General features: G+C 38.6%; 1 protein-coding gene across 5 annotated transcripts in view; it reads right to left on the bottom strand.

The window, feature by feature from the left end:
• Window positions 1-5,240: 5,240 nt before the first annotated feature.
• Window positions 5,241-16,695, bottom strand: part of gsk3ba (glycogen synthase kinase 3 beta, genome duplicate a) — a 63,069-nt gene continuing 51,614 nt past the window's right edge. For all 5 annotated transcript variants that reach the window (XM_053626601.1, XM_053626603.1, XM_053626604.1 and 2 more), the window contains 3 exons: window positions 9,142-9,328; window positions 8,898-8,996; window positions 5,241-5,401 (listed from right to left, as the gene is read on the bottom strand). In XM_053626601.1, coding sequence (XP_053482576.1) covers window positions 5,331-5,401; window positions 8,898-8,996; window positions 9,142-9,328 — 357 coding nt within the window. In that variant the 3' untranslated portion in view covers window positions 5,241-5,330. The remainder of the gene's footprint in view (window positions 5,402-8,897; window positions 8,997-9,141; window positions 9,329-16,695) is intronic.

The following is a 16,695-nucleotide window of genomic DNA, read 5'->3' as shown; positions in this document are numbered from 1 at the left end:
CGTGAGATATTCTGCTAAAGATTGATACGGGTAACATCAGACAGACAGAGATATAAAGAAAAAAAATAATAATCTTAAATAGCTTTCTCCATATATTTATACAAATGTTTTGGACAACCTGAAAACACAGTGCCGCTGTCACCTAGTGGCTGAGGCGTATAATTATTATTCCATTTAAAATATATCAAATGAAATATAATGATCCAGAACACTAATAGGCTCTGTCCTAAATAGGTCATCTACACTCCTAGGTCACTCCTGGATCACCTACAAAAATTAAGAACCCATAAAGTTTCTGCGGTTGGCACTCTGGGGGAACCAGATTCTATGCAGAACCCTACAACAGAGTGTTTGCCTATCAGACGTAGTATCTATCCAAGTAGAACCCTTTCCCTTAATTTCCCTTAAGTATTATCCTTAATTAGTGTAAGAGTATAGTCATGGTGAGACTAAGATTCATGAAGCGTTGAAACATTCCACCCAGACATGTTCTCGAGGCTTGTAGTGTCCACTAGCGCCACCTCGTGGTCAGAGGAACGCAGGCCTGTGCAGCATGCTAAACAGTTTTACATCGCAGAACTGCATGTGTAAAACTTGGATAAGTGTAAGTATGTCAGTTTTTATCGTATTCAAGACATGAATTCTACAGAATACATAATTCAAAGCATAATGCGTGCAAAGACATGCTGCATTTTCCTGCTTTTCTTTCTGTATGTTTATAGAGCTCGTGTGTTGCGTGTTTATGTCATTGATTTACTCATGGCTGTAGATGAAAATCTAGCATTCATCTGCATCTCGTTAACATTTCCTGCTTAAATAAACTCAGAAGCCAATGACTAATAATACCCGTCTACATTTTATACTATACAAAGTAATCCCCAGAAACCATAGAGAACAACATGGGGGACAATGGAGGAAAAAATGTGCCTCAGTGTCTTCCATCATTAATGTAACCTGCTATTGATAAGCTTTATGTAGGACAAGAAGCACGAAAGCACACAGTTTACATTGATCATTCATTAAAAAACCCGATTTCACCATGCTGAATTGTTCGTAACTGTCCATGAGCTCTGGAAAAAAATATATAAATAAAAGTAAATAATAATAATAATAATAATAAAAATAAATTCACCAATCACCACAACACATTCGCACAACAGCACTATGTCCCAAATGCCTTCCCCTTCAGGACTGCTTCCCCTTACTCCGCACTTGGAAGAACATATAGAGCTTAGGGTGCCATTTTGGGCACAGCCTTACACCTCTCCTCTGGTGACGTTACACAGTAAAGGACACAGAAACAAGATAGAGTGCACGTGTTCATTTCCAAGCTATCCTACTCTTTATTTAATGCAAATTACAGTACCAGGTAACTATTCTCTGAATCCGAGTCACACCGAGGACCAAAACAGACATTATTTACAAAGAAAGGGAGACATTTAGCATATCTTCACAGAAAAGATGTATATATCAAAAAAAAATAAAATAAAAAATAATCAGTCACAAACAGAAGCATTCAAGTAGTAGTAATGTTACACAGGTTGTATTTTTTCTTTATTTTCACTTTAAATGTTTCACTTTTTTTTTTTCTTGACGCTGTATGTAATGTAATGTAAGATAATGTCTGAATATAGCTAACGTTTTTTTTTTGGCTTTTCCATTTTTAAACCTGTCTTTACTCTTATTTAAATTTTAGTTTAGTCACAAGAAGTGGTCACACGGTTCATGGAAAGTAACATGTCTATGAATGCATAACTTACAAAGCGAGCTTTACACAGGAGGGGGGGGGGGGGGGTGGGAGCTGGAGGAATGGAGGATTGTGGGTGCTACGTGACGCCCTTGAAGTGCTGCTCTCAGCCGGCCAAACGCAGATGTCTGCGCTGAGGAGTTATTGCCCTTAGGGATGACACTATGACCTGGGGTTGAGGACAGACTCAGTTGTCCTCCCTTCACTCACACACACACACACACACACACACACACACACACACACACACACTACACTCACACTAAGACAGCATACCGTCATAATATGATCTCTGACAAATACCCAGCCCCCCCCCAAAAAAAATTATCAGTTGAGCTGATAATATCAGATGAGCGTGAGTGCTTTTGTAGTGAATATCAGCACAAGTGTGATTCAGGTGCAGGTAATCACAGGTAATCATGCAGTGCTAATATTCAATACAACATGACTGCGAGTGTGATAATGTTTTTATACAACAGTTCTATAAAAAATAGAAAAAGAAAAAAAAATGAATACCAAGTAATTGACATTTCAAACAACATGCCCAAATATTTTGTTTCGTTTTGCTCCGTCATTGACAACAGTTCCTAAAGAAGCTGTAGCTAGATAGCGTTGCATGTCGCCATGCCAACACACAGATTGACTGACAGCCCGTAGTAAGTGTAGTAACAGTTTCAATGTAATGAACTGTTGCTCGGTTTGGAATTGTATGTAGTAAACACACATAAGTGACTTGATCCAAACGGTGAAATGTCCCGGTGCTGTTATACTAAATATCAGCACTCTTGCAACACCACTGCTCCAGTCAAATTAGTGGACCCAAAATACCTGCTTTATAAAACTTTATACGGTTGTTAGTTGTTGTTTTTTTGTTCAGCTGATTACCTTAATTTAACAATGTGTATAATTAAAAACAAATCCAAAATACCTACTTTGTTGCATGTATTGCATGTAACTTAATGATTTGAGCAGTTACTGGATTTACATTTCTCTGAGTATCATTAAAACCCATGCAGCGCAGCAGCCTGGCATGTTAATGTTGCCTTGATTAGGCTACAAATCATAAAAAGTAATAATAAAAAAAAAACCCACCAAAAAACATTAAATCAGTTCCATTTTCTGAAGCAGTCCATCAATTTGCAAATTTTACTTGGACCTCTAACTCTAATGCCAGAAGAGAATTTTATTTTATCCGCTCAAATTCCAGCCCTGGTGCTCCCCCTCCCCCCGATCGTATTATGAGTCATTAAAATATTACAAATGAAACGGTTTATAATGTAAATAAAGAGGTAAGCCAGAAGAGCTTTAACACTGACCGACCAACAGCACACACTCCGAGCGTCACCGAGAGAGTTACAGTACTGTGTGAGTAAAGGATGAGGTTCAGGGAGGGGAGGACGGGAGATTGGGAAAGGGGGTGAATGGAAGCAAAGGCACTCCAAACTCTAGATACACTATACAGTTACTACATATCGTTACAATAATATAGCTGGCACCTACTGTACAGAGAAGATTGAACTATATGGCTGGAGAAAACTCCTCATCTACAGTTTCCAACAAACAGTTCAGATTTGCCCTGATCTTTTTTTTTTTTTTTAATCCCCCCACCCCCTTTTTATGTGATTTTTTTCCTTTTTTTTTTTTTGCTTGGTAACAGTTCTTAGGTCAGCATATGTACATACCATAAACAAGAATACACACACGCACACATACCCACGCGCAAATTAAAAACAAAACATACAAGCCAGAATTTGGCAAGGAGCAACTGTGCTGTATTGTATTTACACCTTTTGTTGTCTTTTTAAAACTGTTACATTTGCGTATTAAGACATCCTGATTAAAATATACAGTTTTTCCATTTAAGATGACGTTAAAATTGGAAAAAGGGAGGAAAAAAAAATGTAACAAATGTTCAAGTAGTGGTTACAACAACTACACAGCATCGACGATTTAACACAGAAAGCAGGAAATGCTCAGCTCCTCAGTTCACAGTGCTGAACAATCGGCATCATCTTTATTTTAAGAAACACTGAGTCACGTGACGCCTCAGCTAACGATGCACCATTCATGTTCAACTCGAACCTAACACAATCGCATCACATCTATCTTTCAATGGATTGGTTTATTCGATCAAAGAAAAAAAAAAAAACCCCTGCTTTTTGACTGAATTCGTGGTGTGACCAACAAACAAAGAAACCTGAGGACTACTGATACTAACGGAGAGGAAAAGCACGAGTGTTAAACTCAGGATTAGAACATAATCTACAGTTCTACGGCTCTGAACTGAAATTTTTAGAACATCTGCTAGAAATTACAGCATTCCTGCTCCGGAAACACATTTCATTTATCCGTGTATACATACATAATATCTCAGTCAGCAGCGGATTGGCTGCCACACAAAAGCTCCGCCCCAGATGCCTGTGAAGTGTTCTGAACCAATCACGTATAAAGCTTTGTTGATTCAGAATACAATTAACCCAGAGGCGGAGCTTTTATTCATATGCACACATGTGCACGCACGCACACACACACACGCACGCATATATATATATATATTTTTTTTTTTACATAACGCAAAGAAATATATAAACTGTGTATGTATTTATATATGTATATATAATACAAAAACACAGAAAAGGAGACAAAGAAGTCTCTTGTGTCAATCAAAAAAGTCTGCCCCTCCCCCACCCACCCCCTTAAAATCCCCCCTTTTCAATATAAAATAAAATAACATAAAATCATATGTAAATATTTCAAACTCCTAACTAAATCTTCCAGAGCGCCTCGAGATTTCTTTTTGTTTTCTTTTGGCTTTGTTGCTGAATCGTGCACGCTTGTTGTGTTACTTCATTTGTTACGCAGTCCGAGTACTTTTTATAATATAATAATAATTTATATATATATATATATATATATATATATATATATATATATATATATATATATATATATATATATATATATATATATACATATACACACACACACACACATATATACTGTATATTCATACACGATACAAACAAGTGTTGCTTTTAGCGACTTCTTGTACCCTTTTAAGTTACTGAGTGCTCCCAACCAAATTCAAGCCATGCACTAAAAGTGAAGTGTTGTGAGGGGGAGGTGAATGAGGAAGGACAGATGGTGTATATAAGACAGTGATGGAGTGAAAGAGGGAGGGAGAAAGGGAGAGAGGGAGTGACAGAGAGAGGGAGTGACAGAGAGAGGGGTAGAGCGAGGGCAGCCCATTTGAACAGCAGGCTCGCTAAACTGAGATGGAAGAGGATGGATTCGGCTACTGGATTGCTTTGATTAAGAGATTGTCCACAGGATTGATGGTGCGAGTTCTCCCCCCCTGTGCCACTGCTCACCTCTCTCTCTTTCACCCTCTCCATTATCACGGTTCTGTACATGTCCGGGAACTCGGTTTGGACAGCACTAAAAGCACTGAAATTATGGTTTGGCGCTTGCGGTTTCATTAAGTGTTGTGGCTGGATGGTTTAAACCCCGCCCACTGATCTGGGGAACTGGTAGGGCGTCGTCCGGATTGGGCCCGGGCTGGATGGGTAAACGGCTGGGACACTCAGGTGGAGGTGTTGGAGGCAGAGGCAGAGGCTGCGTTGGTGGTCTGACCGCGTTCTCCACTGTTGGCATCTGGAAAACAGAAAAAAACAAGATCAGGGTTCTGATGTTACAGACTGACACAAGCATACAGTCACACAGACTGCTCCTCAACCACTTATCTTAAATGTCATGAAAACAAAATGCTGCATACTGACTTGTGGGAAGTCAGAACTCAAGGTACAAAGTGGGGAAAAAACCCATGGACACCTTCATTTTAGTCTTCTGTAAGCTACAAACTAGCCAAGTAACTGAAAAGTGATGTATATTTTCCTCTATAAAACGGTGAGCTCTGTGTTATAACTTAGTGTTCTAGATTTAACAAGCAAACCTGTGTGTATGTTGACTGATCTAAAGCAAATACTTCTATATACAGTATAACTCATTTAAAGGTAAGAGATGCTACATTGTGTACTGCTGATGCTCTGAGCAGCCATGTTGATTTGATGTCAATTGCTGAACTCAGATTTTCCGAGTAGGAAAAAAGTTGAGGGGCATTTTCTTTCGTTTGTCCTTGCTGGAGGTCGGAAATTTTTAGTTGCACGTTTTACTGCTGTGACCGAATAACAGAAATGTACTCGCCCTGGGAAATCACGAGTTCGAATCTCTGCCACACATCGCCAAGTGAGAAAAGGGATGGCAAACTCTTCCTCTGCTTAATTAGTAACAGTTACATTCATATAGCACTTTTCTAGACACTCAAAGTGCTATACATAGTATTGGGGGGGGGGTCTCCTCAACCACCATTAGTGTGCAGCATCCACATGGATGATGCGATGGCAGCCATAGTGTGCCAGAACGCTCACAACACACCAGCTATTAGTGGAGAGGAGAGAGTGATGTAGCTAATTCAAAGATAGGGGATTATTAGGGGATCATGATAGAGAAGGGGCATTGGGGGAATTTCACCAGGACACACCGGGGTTACATCTCTAGTCTTTCACGATAAGTGTCCTGGGATTTTTAATGACCACAGAGATTCAGGACCTCGGTTCAATGTCTCATCTGAAAGACGGTGCTGTTTTTACAGTATAGTGTCCCCGGCATTAGGCCCCACACAAATCACAGTGTGCGCACCCCCTGCTGACCTCACTAATACCACTTCCAGCAGGTACAGGCCAGGCTCAACCCTGCTTAGCCTCAGTGGGGAAACCAGGCGAGAACTGCCGGGAGATATGCTGTCAATCACAGCAACCCTAGACAATCATGGATGTCTGTGAGCAAGTGTATGCAGAAGAGGGCAGATAGCGCTTTCCTCAGAGCGTGTTACACTGCCCGGCTTTACATGGTTGAGGAAGCACATGCTAGCGTTCACGATCCCCATATGATAGGTGAGTTTGTTGGTGGCAAGTGAACAAACTGCGGTTAAAACGGAGAAAAAAAATATGCAAAAGAAAGTTTAAAGTTGACTTCATATCCAGGAACATATGAAAACAACATAAACTGACAGATCAGACAACAGGTCAGAATTCAAAATTTTGGCCTGATGATATTTGCAAAATAGATTCTATCTCAACATGATTTTCCTGGTAAAATAAAACACATTTAGGTAAACTGACTCTGGATCGATTTAAGGGTCAATTATACTTGCTTTTAACTGTGCACGTGTGTATGCAAGATGGCTGCTGCTTGTATCCCGTGGTCATTTGGAGAGTCGTTTGTGCACCTCCTCAGAAATTAACGCGATGCGCCCATGTGGTGCAACACTAGTGTAAATAGCGGGGGCAGTATAGCACCTTGTGACACTATGTCTGATCATGAATAAACAAACTAACAACATATTTCAAATCACATACTTATGTACTATAATAGACTGTTATTAATTACTAACATTAGCCCATTTTCCTTTCAGAGTGCTTCTATTGGGAAAAAAAAATCTCTCAAGTAATCTTTAAACCTACCAAAAGGTCTGTTTTGTTTAAGACAAGATGTACCTCACTAACCTCTTGGAGAACTACACCCCTCCCCGCTTACTGTGATCCTCCTCAGCAGGTCTACTACCAATACCGGACATGGACTTTACCACCATGGGTGGAAGAGCCTTTAGTCACATTGCCCCTAAGCGCTGGAATTCGCTTCCCCATCACATCCGCAACTGTGAATCCATTTCAAGATTCCAAAGTTCTTTAAAAACTCTCTGCAGGCTTGCATATTCTCTGTGACATGGTTACATAATACTTCATTATAATACGTGTTTTATGTCCAATATTGTATAATGTATATACATGCATATGTATAATTGTGTGTGTGTATGTATGTGTGTGTGTATATATATATATATATATATATATATATATATATATATATATATATATATATATATATATATATATATATATATATATATATATATATATATATATAAGTGTGTGTTTTAGTGTTTTGTGAATTGCATTTGCATGTTGTATTTGTGAAGTGACCTTGGGTGTCGTGAAAGGCGTTTTTTAAAACAAATAAAATGTATTATTATTACCTTTATTGATCCCCCATCGGGGAAGTTCAGTATTCAGTAACTAGATTCTTTAAAATTGTTTAATGTACAGTCAGAGTTTTCAATTTCAGATGCAGATCATGACAACAATCATAATGACGGCAAAAAGAGAAACTGAGCTCGTCAGTGTGTTTAACATTACTGTACAGGAAACTGCGAAACAGGGATGTTTTGGCGCTGATGTGCCATCTGGTATATGCCACTTTTAATTCTACAGATGTACATACGATACGCAAGCTGGCATGTGAACAATTCCACTCGTGTTACCGCCATTTGTAAGGTCATGTGTCACAGTAATACTTGGCATCCTTTGATTATTTATCTTTCACTAATATTAAAACGTTTTAGCCATGATCTCACACTCTGGGATTTTCCTCACACTAAGTTGTTTTTGGGGTTTAAAAAAATAAATCAATAAAATCTCTCTCTCATATAATATATATATATATATATATATATATATATATATATATATATATATATATATATATATATATATAGAGAGAGAGAGAGAGAGAGAGAGAGAGAGAGAGAGAGAGAGAGAGAGAGAGAGAGATCTATATCTATTCTTTTTAACAGGATATGTAGGAACACTAAAGATAGAGGTTGTATTCCCCCCAGTAGGTGTTAAATAATTATAAAAACAGATGAAGTACATTTATGTCAGAATGTACAAGGTCTGGTGTTAAGTGGAGGAAGTCAGACTCTGACTGGGTGGCTGCTTCCCTAATCAGTGTGCATTGCTTATAAAACCTCACTGTAGCTTGTATTACTGTTAGTCTGTTTTTCGCTGATTACCAATGCAATTATGGCATTACAGCTGTAATTACATTTTAAACGCTCGGGTTGGTTCTGATCAGCAATGGGCTGGAGGAGCTTCTGTGGCCGTAAGCTATGGAAATTTAAGAACTTCTGCTCTAATGAACTGTTTATTTATGTCTAATTAGTAGGGATTATTATGTCTAATTATTTCCCATGTCCTGGGAGGAATTATGGTCAACGTGTAAACACACAAACAGGAAGATGATTGAGACTGGCCTGTAGTGCTGGAGGCATTGGTGGGGGTGGAGGCACCTGCTTGATTACGTGCATGAGCAGGAATCAAGATGGTAGCCAAGGATGGGTTACTGGACAATTCTGTAAGAGAAACAGAGAGAAATAAAGAGAGAAAAATTGCTTTTAGGGAACTTCAAATCTCTTAACAGTGTAGAATGCTGGAGATTAAGTAGGCACAGTGTGTCTGATGATCGACTTTATTGTTCAGGCTAAAACCAATCCAAACCTTGAGTGGTGAAGTTGAACAGCGACGGCTTCTCCCTCCCATTGGGCAGTTTGATGTTTGGGTCTCTCAGCTCGTCAAAGAACGAGTGTGCGCAGGCCTCGAGCGGCGTGAGCCGAGCCGTGGGTGTGTACTCCAACAGACGAGAGCACAGAGCGATGGCTTCTGGAGGTGTGCGTGGCCGGAACACCTGCAAACACGTCAGCACACATGACACAAATCAAGGCGAAACGAATGGAGTTTATCGTCATTCCTACATATACAGTCAGGTCCATAAGTATTTGGACAGTGAAAGTGGAGCAACTGTGTAGAAAAATGTCTAATTGGTTAATGCAATTTACCAAAGCAATAATTTTGTTAAATCCCTTGAATTAAAGCTGAAAGCCTACACTTCAATCACATCTTGATTGCTTCATTTCGAATCCACTGTGGTGGTGTACAGAGGCAAAATTACCAAAATGGTGACTGTCCAAACACTTACAGACCTGACTGCAAATTAATTCCTATTAGGGCTGCACAATTAATTGAATATTGATCTCGATTACGATTTTGACTGCTCATGATTACATGAACATGATTGACTGCGATATTGACGTTTAAAGTTCATCCACCGCTAATAGAAAACTCCCCTGCAGATCAAATCAAGCGCTTCCAAAACTCACAGCCAGTCACCATAGAGTGGCGCAGGGACAACTTCATTTTCTAATGCCAAAACCCGGAAACGAGTGAGCATTTTAGCCCTTCCGGTTCAATCGTCCTGAATCAATGGTTTTTTTTGTTTTGTTTTTTTTTTTATAAATGGGATTTTGGTTAAAAGCCTGAAATAAGGTCTGTGGTGAACACAAGCTCAAAATATTTTCACGTTTTATTCTAAGACATGAAATACACCAGTAAAACCACACTCATGATTTTTTTCTAAAACTTTTGTGTGTATTGAAAAAGGCAGTTGCTAACATGTTGCTAAATGAGACTACAGACGTTTAACGCTGTAGATGTAATGGGACATTAAATGCCATTATGCCAAACAGGAAAAGTCTTTGCAGATAAACGGGTTCAGGTATGCTGTGCACAATTCCCCCCAAAAAAGGTGAATGAAGATTCATCCACGGAGTAAATCCGTATTATGGAAAATGTTTTCAATCAAGTTTGGAAAAGTTGTCAGAAGCTTGGTGATGGTGACGTTGAAGTCGAGCGACCGTGGTGTAATTCGCTTATAGCATACGGTTAGCTGTTTATTTCTGCCGATTGTATTTAGGCTTCAAACTTCAGAAAAGTTGTGTTCGTTTGTGAAAATGATCTTGATGGACAAAACGTGTTAGTATTGTAAACTTTTGTTGATCACAGAGCTTATTTTTTGCAATAATCCAAAAGTCTATGTGAAAATCCTATTGCTTTTTGTCGAGGGATCCAGTGTGATACTAAATTCCAGGTTCCAGTACAAAATGATGTCATCCCTGCGTCACCGCTCCATTGGGTGATTTAACTGCATCTCTCCTCCTGTAAACACTGTCATTGCCGTTTCTGCATACGCCTGAATTGTTTTCATTTGGTTGCATATTTTCATTTGGTTGAAGGCATATTTTACTAATCCTATAATTTGGGTACAATTTTATTTATATTTTGCTTCTACGAGATGATGCACTTTAAGGACAAGTCTAATTTGATGCAAAGATTTGTACATTTACAGGAATGTAGCAAAACATGGAGGTGAAAGCAGCGATCTTTTTATTTAAATGTGAAAGTGCAATAATATGTTGTCCCTAAAAATCAATGAATAATCGTGATAATTGATCATGATCTCAATATTGATCAAAATAATTGGGATTATCATTTTGGCCATAATCATGCAGCCCTAGGTCTAACTGTAAATTAAATCCTACTGTAACCTAAAGAAATGTTTCTTTAGAACTATGGTGTAATGTGATGCACACGACTACATAAAGGGCAAATACAAAACAGTGTGAGACGTGTGCAAAAATGTACAATAAACAGGACGATAAATACACAGGACAATATACAAACAGGAGAATTAAAAACAACATGAGAATAAATACTCAGGACAATAAACAAGCAGGAGAGTAAATACTCATGACAAACAAACAGGACAACAAATACACAGGATAATTAAACAAAGAGGAGAGTAAATACTAGAGATGCACAGATACTAAATTTCTTGGCCAATACCGATAAACGATTATTCAGAGTGATATCGGCCGATACCTATAGTTCTGCCTTTTATGCCGTCTTTTAAATGAATAATAATTAATTCCATAATTCTAAAAGAAATGCAAATAAAAACTTTATTCTCTCCATTTCAACAAGTTGTTTCACAGTAACTGGTCTCATAAACAGAACACACATTACTCTAATTAACATTAACACATGAACTAAATTCTGAAGATTAAAGTAAGATTTCTTAACTTATTGAATGTTATTAATTCATATTAACAGAATTAATTGACTGAATTGTAAAAAAAACCTCCTGATAGGCTTCACACTCACTCAACACAAACAAAAGCATTTCTACTTCATCATTGAACGTCAAACTGATAATATATAATATCAACTTTTATATATCAACATTAACTGGTTATGAAATATACTACTCTACACATATATTTTTCTGTGCAATATATACTTTTTTGTCACAAAAAAATTAGACTCGATGCCGAAACTCCCGCTTCACCACTGCAGCGTCTGGTGTAAAATTTTAACAGTGCAGAGATTACACACTGCAGTTTTGTCATCATTCCACACAAGAGATATCTTTACACACAGCATGAAATCGATGTGTTTTCCCACCCTCTTTTGATTGACAGGATATAATCGGCTCTGATCATCGGATGTTTTTAAACTATCGGCGCATAGCGTGAAAAATTGCCTTTATCGGCCGATACAGATTATTGGCCGATACATCGGTGCATCTCTAGTGAATACTCATGACAATAAAACAACAGGACATTAAAACAGGACAATAAATACACAGGATAATTAATACACAGAACAATAAATATTCAAAACAACAAACAGAACAACAAATTAAATTAAAACTAAATTTCAACCATTTTTTGAGTAAATCAAGGCTCTCAAAGCTTTCATTTAAAACTAAATTGGACTGAATCTAGCAACGTCTTGAGTGACTCAGGAGTGGTAATATGGGGACAATTTTTCACCTAAGCATGTGCAGAGAAAGAAAAACACAAACACTGAGAGAAAGAGCACAAGAGAAAAGAGTAGCGTAGCATAGTCATCTTCTACTCTTTATTCACTGTGTTAAATAACCACCAGGAGGCACCAATCCTCCCCCAGCTCTACACGCTACAGTTACACCACTCAATCAGACTGGGCTCGGATGCTATGAAGTTACTCAAGGTGTGCTCGTCATGGTAGTTTCACCAAAAAATAAAACGTTCATGAAAATGAACAGAAGCACTTAAACTCTCATTTCAATACATATTCTATATATTTACTAAATGGAAATAACCACATCCCTACTCATATCACCCCAGTCTAAGTTGTCATGCTGTAATTTGCATACTGGCTCTTATATTTGAGGACACAATAACACTAGTCCAACACTGACTCTGATTAGTCCAACATTAACTCTGAACTGATTTTCCACTCTTACAGGAAAACCACTACACTCTGACCAGCCTGTGCACTCAAAGTAATATAGACATAAATAACAATAATAATTTACCCAAAACATCCTGTTCAAAAGTTTACACCCCCCTGGCTCTTCATGCATCATGTTGCCTTTTTGAGCATCAGTGAATGTTTGCATCTTTATGTAATACTTGTGTACGAGTCCCTCAGTTGTCCTCAGTGTAAAAAGATGGATCTCGGTATCGTATAGCCGCTGTTGGAAAGGGGTCAAATATGCAGAAGATGCTGGAAACGCAAAGAATGTGCAGGACCTGGAGGATTTTTTCTGCAGAACAGTGGGCAGTTTAAGTGCTCAGGACACACAAGGAACTCATGAACAACTATCAGAAAACAAACAGAGTCGATCATCCAGGTAACGATACACAGGAATAAGAACCAAGTGTATGTAAACTTTTGAACTGGTTCATTTGTGTAAAATCAGTTATCATTGTGTCTTGTGGACTATATGTAAATATCTGTTATGTGAAATAGCTTATTCAGGACAGCACAGACAATTGTTTTGTTTGTTTTTTTAAATTATGAACATTTTGCCGATTCTGCAAGGTGTATGTAGAATTATGACCTCAATTGTGTGTATACATCTGGTTTAGTGTGGATTTTACTTTCAACTGCTCAACCTTCCCACACTGCCTGATAAATACTAACAAGAAGCTCATTCGGCTGATACAGCTCACACCTAGATAATGAGCTAATGACCGGATCGGGGTGTGTTAAAACGACGAGGCGAGCGGGAAACACGGGTCTAAAGCATCAGGCTCGTGTAAGCAGTAACACCCTTAGGTTCAGTCACTGAACCATTGAGATAATTATGACTCAACAGTATGGAGTTCATACTTAAAGACTGTATCCTGCTGATCGGTCTGGGAATTTACCGTGCAGTGTTTTAGTACGTTTGAATACAACTCTACACAAAACTAGCACTAGAGAAATACAACAAGGACTTGCATTTTTTTGGTTCACGCTTGGATGTGGATGTTTCAGCAAAGCCAGACGACAGACAGCAGCTTAATAAAGTTGAGGAATGTGTAAAGGACATTAGACGTTGGATGCTTATTAACTTCATTCTGTTAAGACAGAAGTACTTGTACTAGGACCACGTGTAGCTAGAAGTAAGCTTTCTGATCACATACTAACTCTGGATGATCTTTCTGTTTCATCATGTGCAGCAGTAAAAGACCTTGGTGTGATCATTGACTCCAGCCTTTGATGCTCATGTAGATAATATTACTAGGATAGCCTTCTTTCATCTCAGAAATATTTCTAAGATAAGAAATATAATGTCACTACATGATGCAGAAATTTTAGTCCATGCTTTCATCACCTCTAGACTAGATTATTGTAATGCCTTACTGTCTGGATGTTCCAGTAGGAGCATAAACAAACTCCAGTTAGTCCAGAATGCAGCTGCTAGAGTCCTTACTAGAACCAGAAGATACGACCACATCACCCCTGTCTTATCAACACTGCATTGGCTCCCAGTGAAATCTTGCATTGATTATAAAATACTACTATTGACATTTAAAGCACTAAATGGTCTCGCACTACAGTACCTAAGCGAACTTTTGGTGTGATCCGCCACGCCTACACAGATTTGTCGGTACCTCGAATAGCGATGGCTACAGCAGGGGGAAGAGCTTTCTCTTACAAAGTCCCGCAGTTATGGAATAGCTTTCCAATTAGTGTTCGGGACTCAGACACAGTCTCAGTGTTTAAGTCTAGGCTGAAAACGTATTTGTTTACTCAAGCTTACCATGAGTAGACTTTCTTTTACGCAAAGTACACAGTCGTATCCATCAAAGGATAGTAAGCATACCTAATAATCTCTCCCTCTGTCGAGCCACACATGATTTTATGGAGTGATCCTTACCCTTTCTGCACTCCGGACCTGCCTGATCCATCCTGATGCTCTACCTCTGGATGGAGCTCTCATCAACTAGAGGCTACAGCCTGGAGCTTGATTAGGATGGTGCTGCTTGAAGTATCAAGGATATGGTTTTGGACCTCAATTCCACATGGACATTCTCACTGTGGTTGCTGGGACTACGGTTACTATTATGGCCTTGGGACTGCAATTACCACATACAGTTTTGCACTCAGGTCTACTTTAGTGAACAGTGCACTAGTTCATCAAACAGACTTCATATAAAAACCATAATTCTGAGTCTGGTTCCTCTCAAGGTTTCTTCCTCATATCATCTTAGGGAGCTTTTCCTTGCCACCGTCACCACCAGCTTGCTCAATAGGAATAAATTTACACACTTAAAATCTATATCCTGTGTTTATATGTTTTTGTAACGCTGCTTTAAGACAATTTCCATTGTTAAAAGCGCTATACTAATAAAATTGAATTGAATGTGAACAAAAACAACTAGTGTGAAAGCGTCTGAGGTGGTGAGGTCGTCTCGGACTGCTTCCAAGTGAACTCTAGCGCGGTTCGATTGAAACGAGAAGCATCATGTGTACTATTGGCTGTGTGCGGCATTTTTGCAGATACGAGCAGCTAAACTGAGCAAGGAGAAACAAAGTAAACCTAATGACAAAGCTGTAATCCTGCATAAATGTTCTGGATATGTGGACTAATGAACAAAGAGAAAACATACAATGGATATATATGCGCAATATATTTGAACTAGTTATTTACACATTTCTGTGACCATTTAGTTAGTGTCAGCGCCGTGTTCTCCGTGCTAGGGGATTTTTGTCATGAGGTTGGTTTACCTTTTTCTATCAAAGAATCAGTTTCGCTCTGAATACAGACAGCGCAGCATAGGAGTATATACAGTCATGTGAAAAAATAAGTACACCACATGGAAATCGTTGGGATTTTTGACATATCTGGACAAGCAAAAATTCGATCCTCCTTGAAATAGCGCCTATTAATAAAGTTAATACATTATAAAATGACACATAAAATTGACATTTTCTAGTAATTTTAACAATTTCACAATAATAAAAAAAAAGATCAGTCACATGGAAAAAGTAAGTACACCCCTACATTTATCACACCTTTAAATCCATAAAATTAGAACCAGGCATTCAGATTGGGTGTCAGTGATTAGAACCTGCTTAGGGAGTGCAAGAGGACCATCTTATTTATATCCCTCTCATATCTAGTGTTCCCTTTGTTATTGAGGTGTGTGGTGTCATCATGCCAAGATCTAGAGTTCTGTAAGGCCTTCAGAAAAAAAAGGTTGTGGATGCCTACGAGTCTGGCAAGGAATTTAAAAAGGTCTCAAAGTTATTTGAAATACATCATTCCAGTGTAAGGAAAATCATCTACAAGTGGTGAAAATTTCAATCAACTGCCAATTTGTCCATGATTGGCCGTCCCAGCAAATTCGGCCCAAGAGCAGACCATCTGATGCAAAAACATCTCCAATAACCTCAAAATTCCATCACAGGATCTGCTAGTACATCTTACAACTGATCGTGTCAGAGTGGGAGGCATGTCAGGAAAAAGCCTTTGCAAGACTACAGTTTGCCAATGAGCATATAGGCAAAGACCAGGACTTTTGGAATAATGTGCTCTGGACAGATGAATCAAAGATAGAATTGTTTGGCCACAGTAACAGCAGACATATTTGGTGCAGACCAAAGTCAGCCTTTTAGGAGAAGCACCTCATACCAACTGTGAAGCACGGTGGTGGAAATGTTATGGTTTGGGGTTGCTTTGTTGCCTCAGGGACTGGACAGCTTGCATTCATTGATTTAACTATGAATTCTGTATCATATCAAATATATGTTTAAAAAAAAAAAAAAAAAAAAAGCAGCCAACCATTTCCATGGGTATACTTATTTTTTCACATGACTGTACATGTTTAAAAATAACACATGGCTTCTGCACATGAACAGCATGTCCTATGAAATGCTGCATGGTGTGTAGAGAGTGAG

This window comes from Ictalurus furcatus, chromosome 6, assembly GCF_023375685.1.
Source record: "Ictalurus furcatus strain D&B chromosome 6, Billie_1.0, whole genome shotgun sequence".
Lineage (NCBI taxonomy): Eukaryota > Metazoa > Chordata > Actinopteri > Siluriformes > Ictaluridae > Ictalurus > Ictalurus furcatus.
This window is presented reverse-complemented; position numbering and strand designations above follow the sequence as displayed.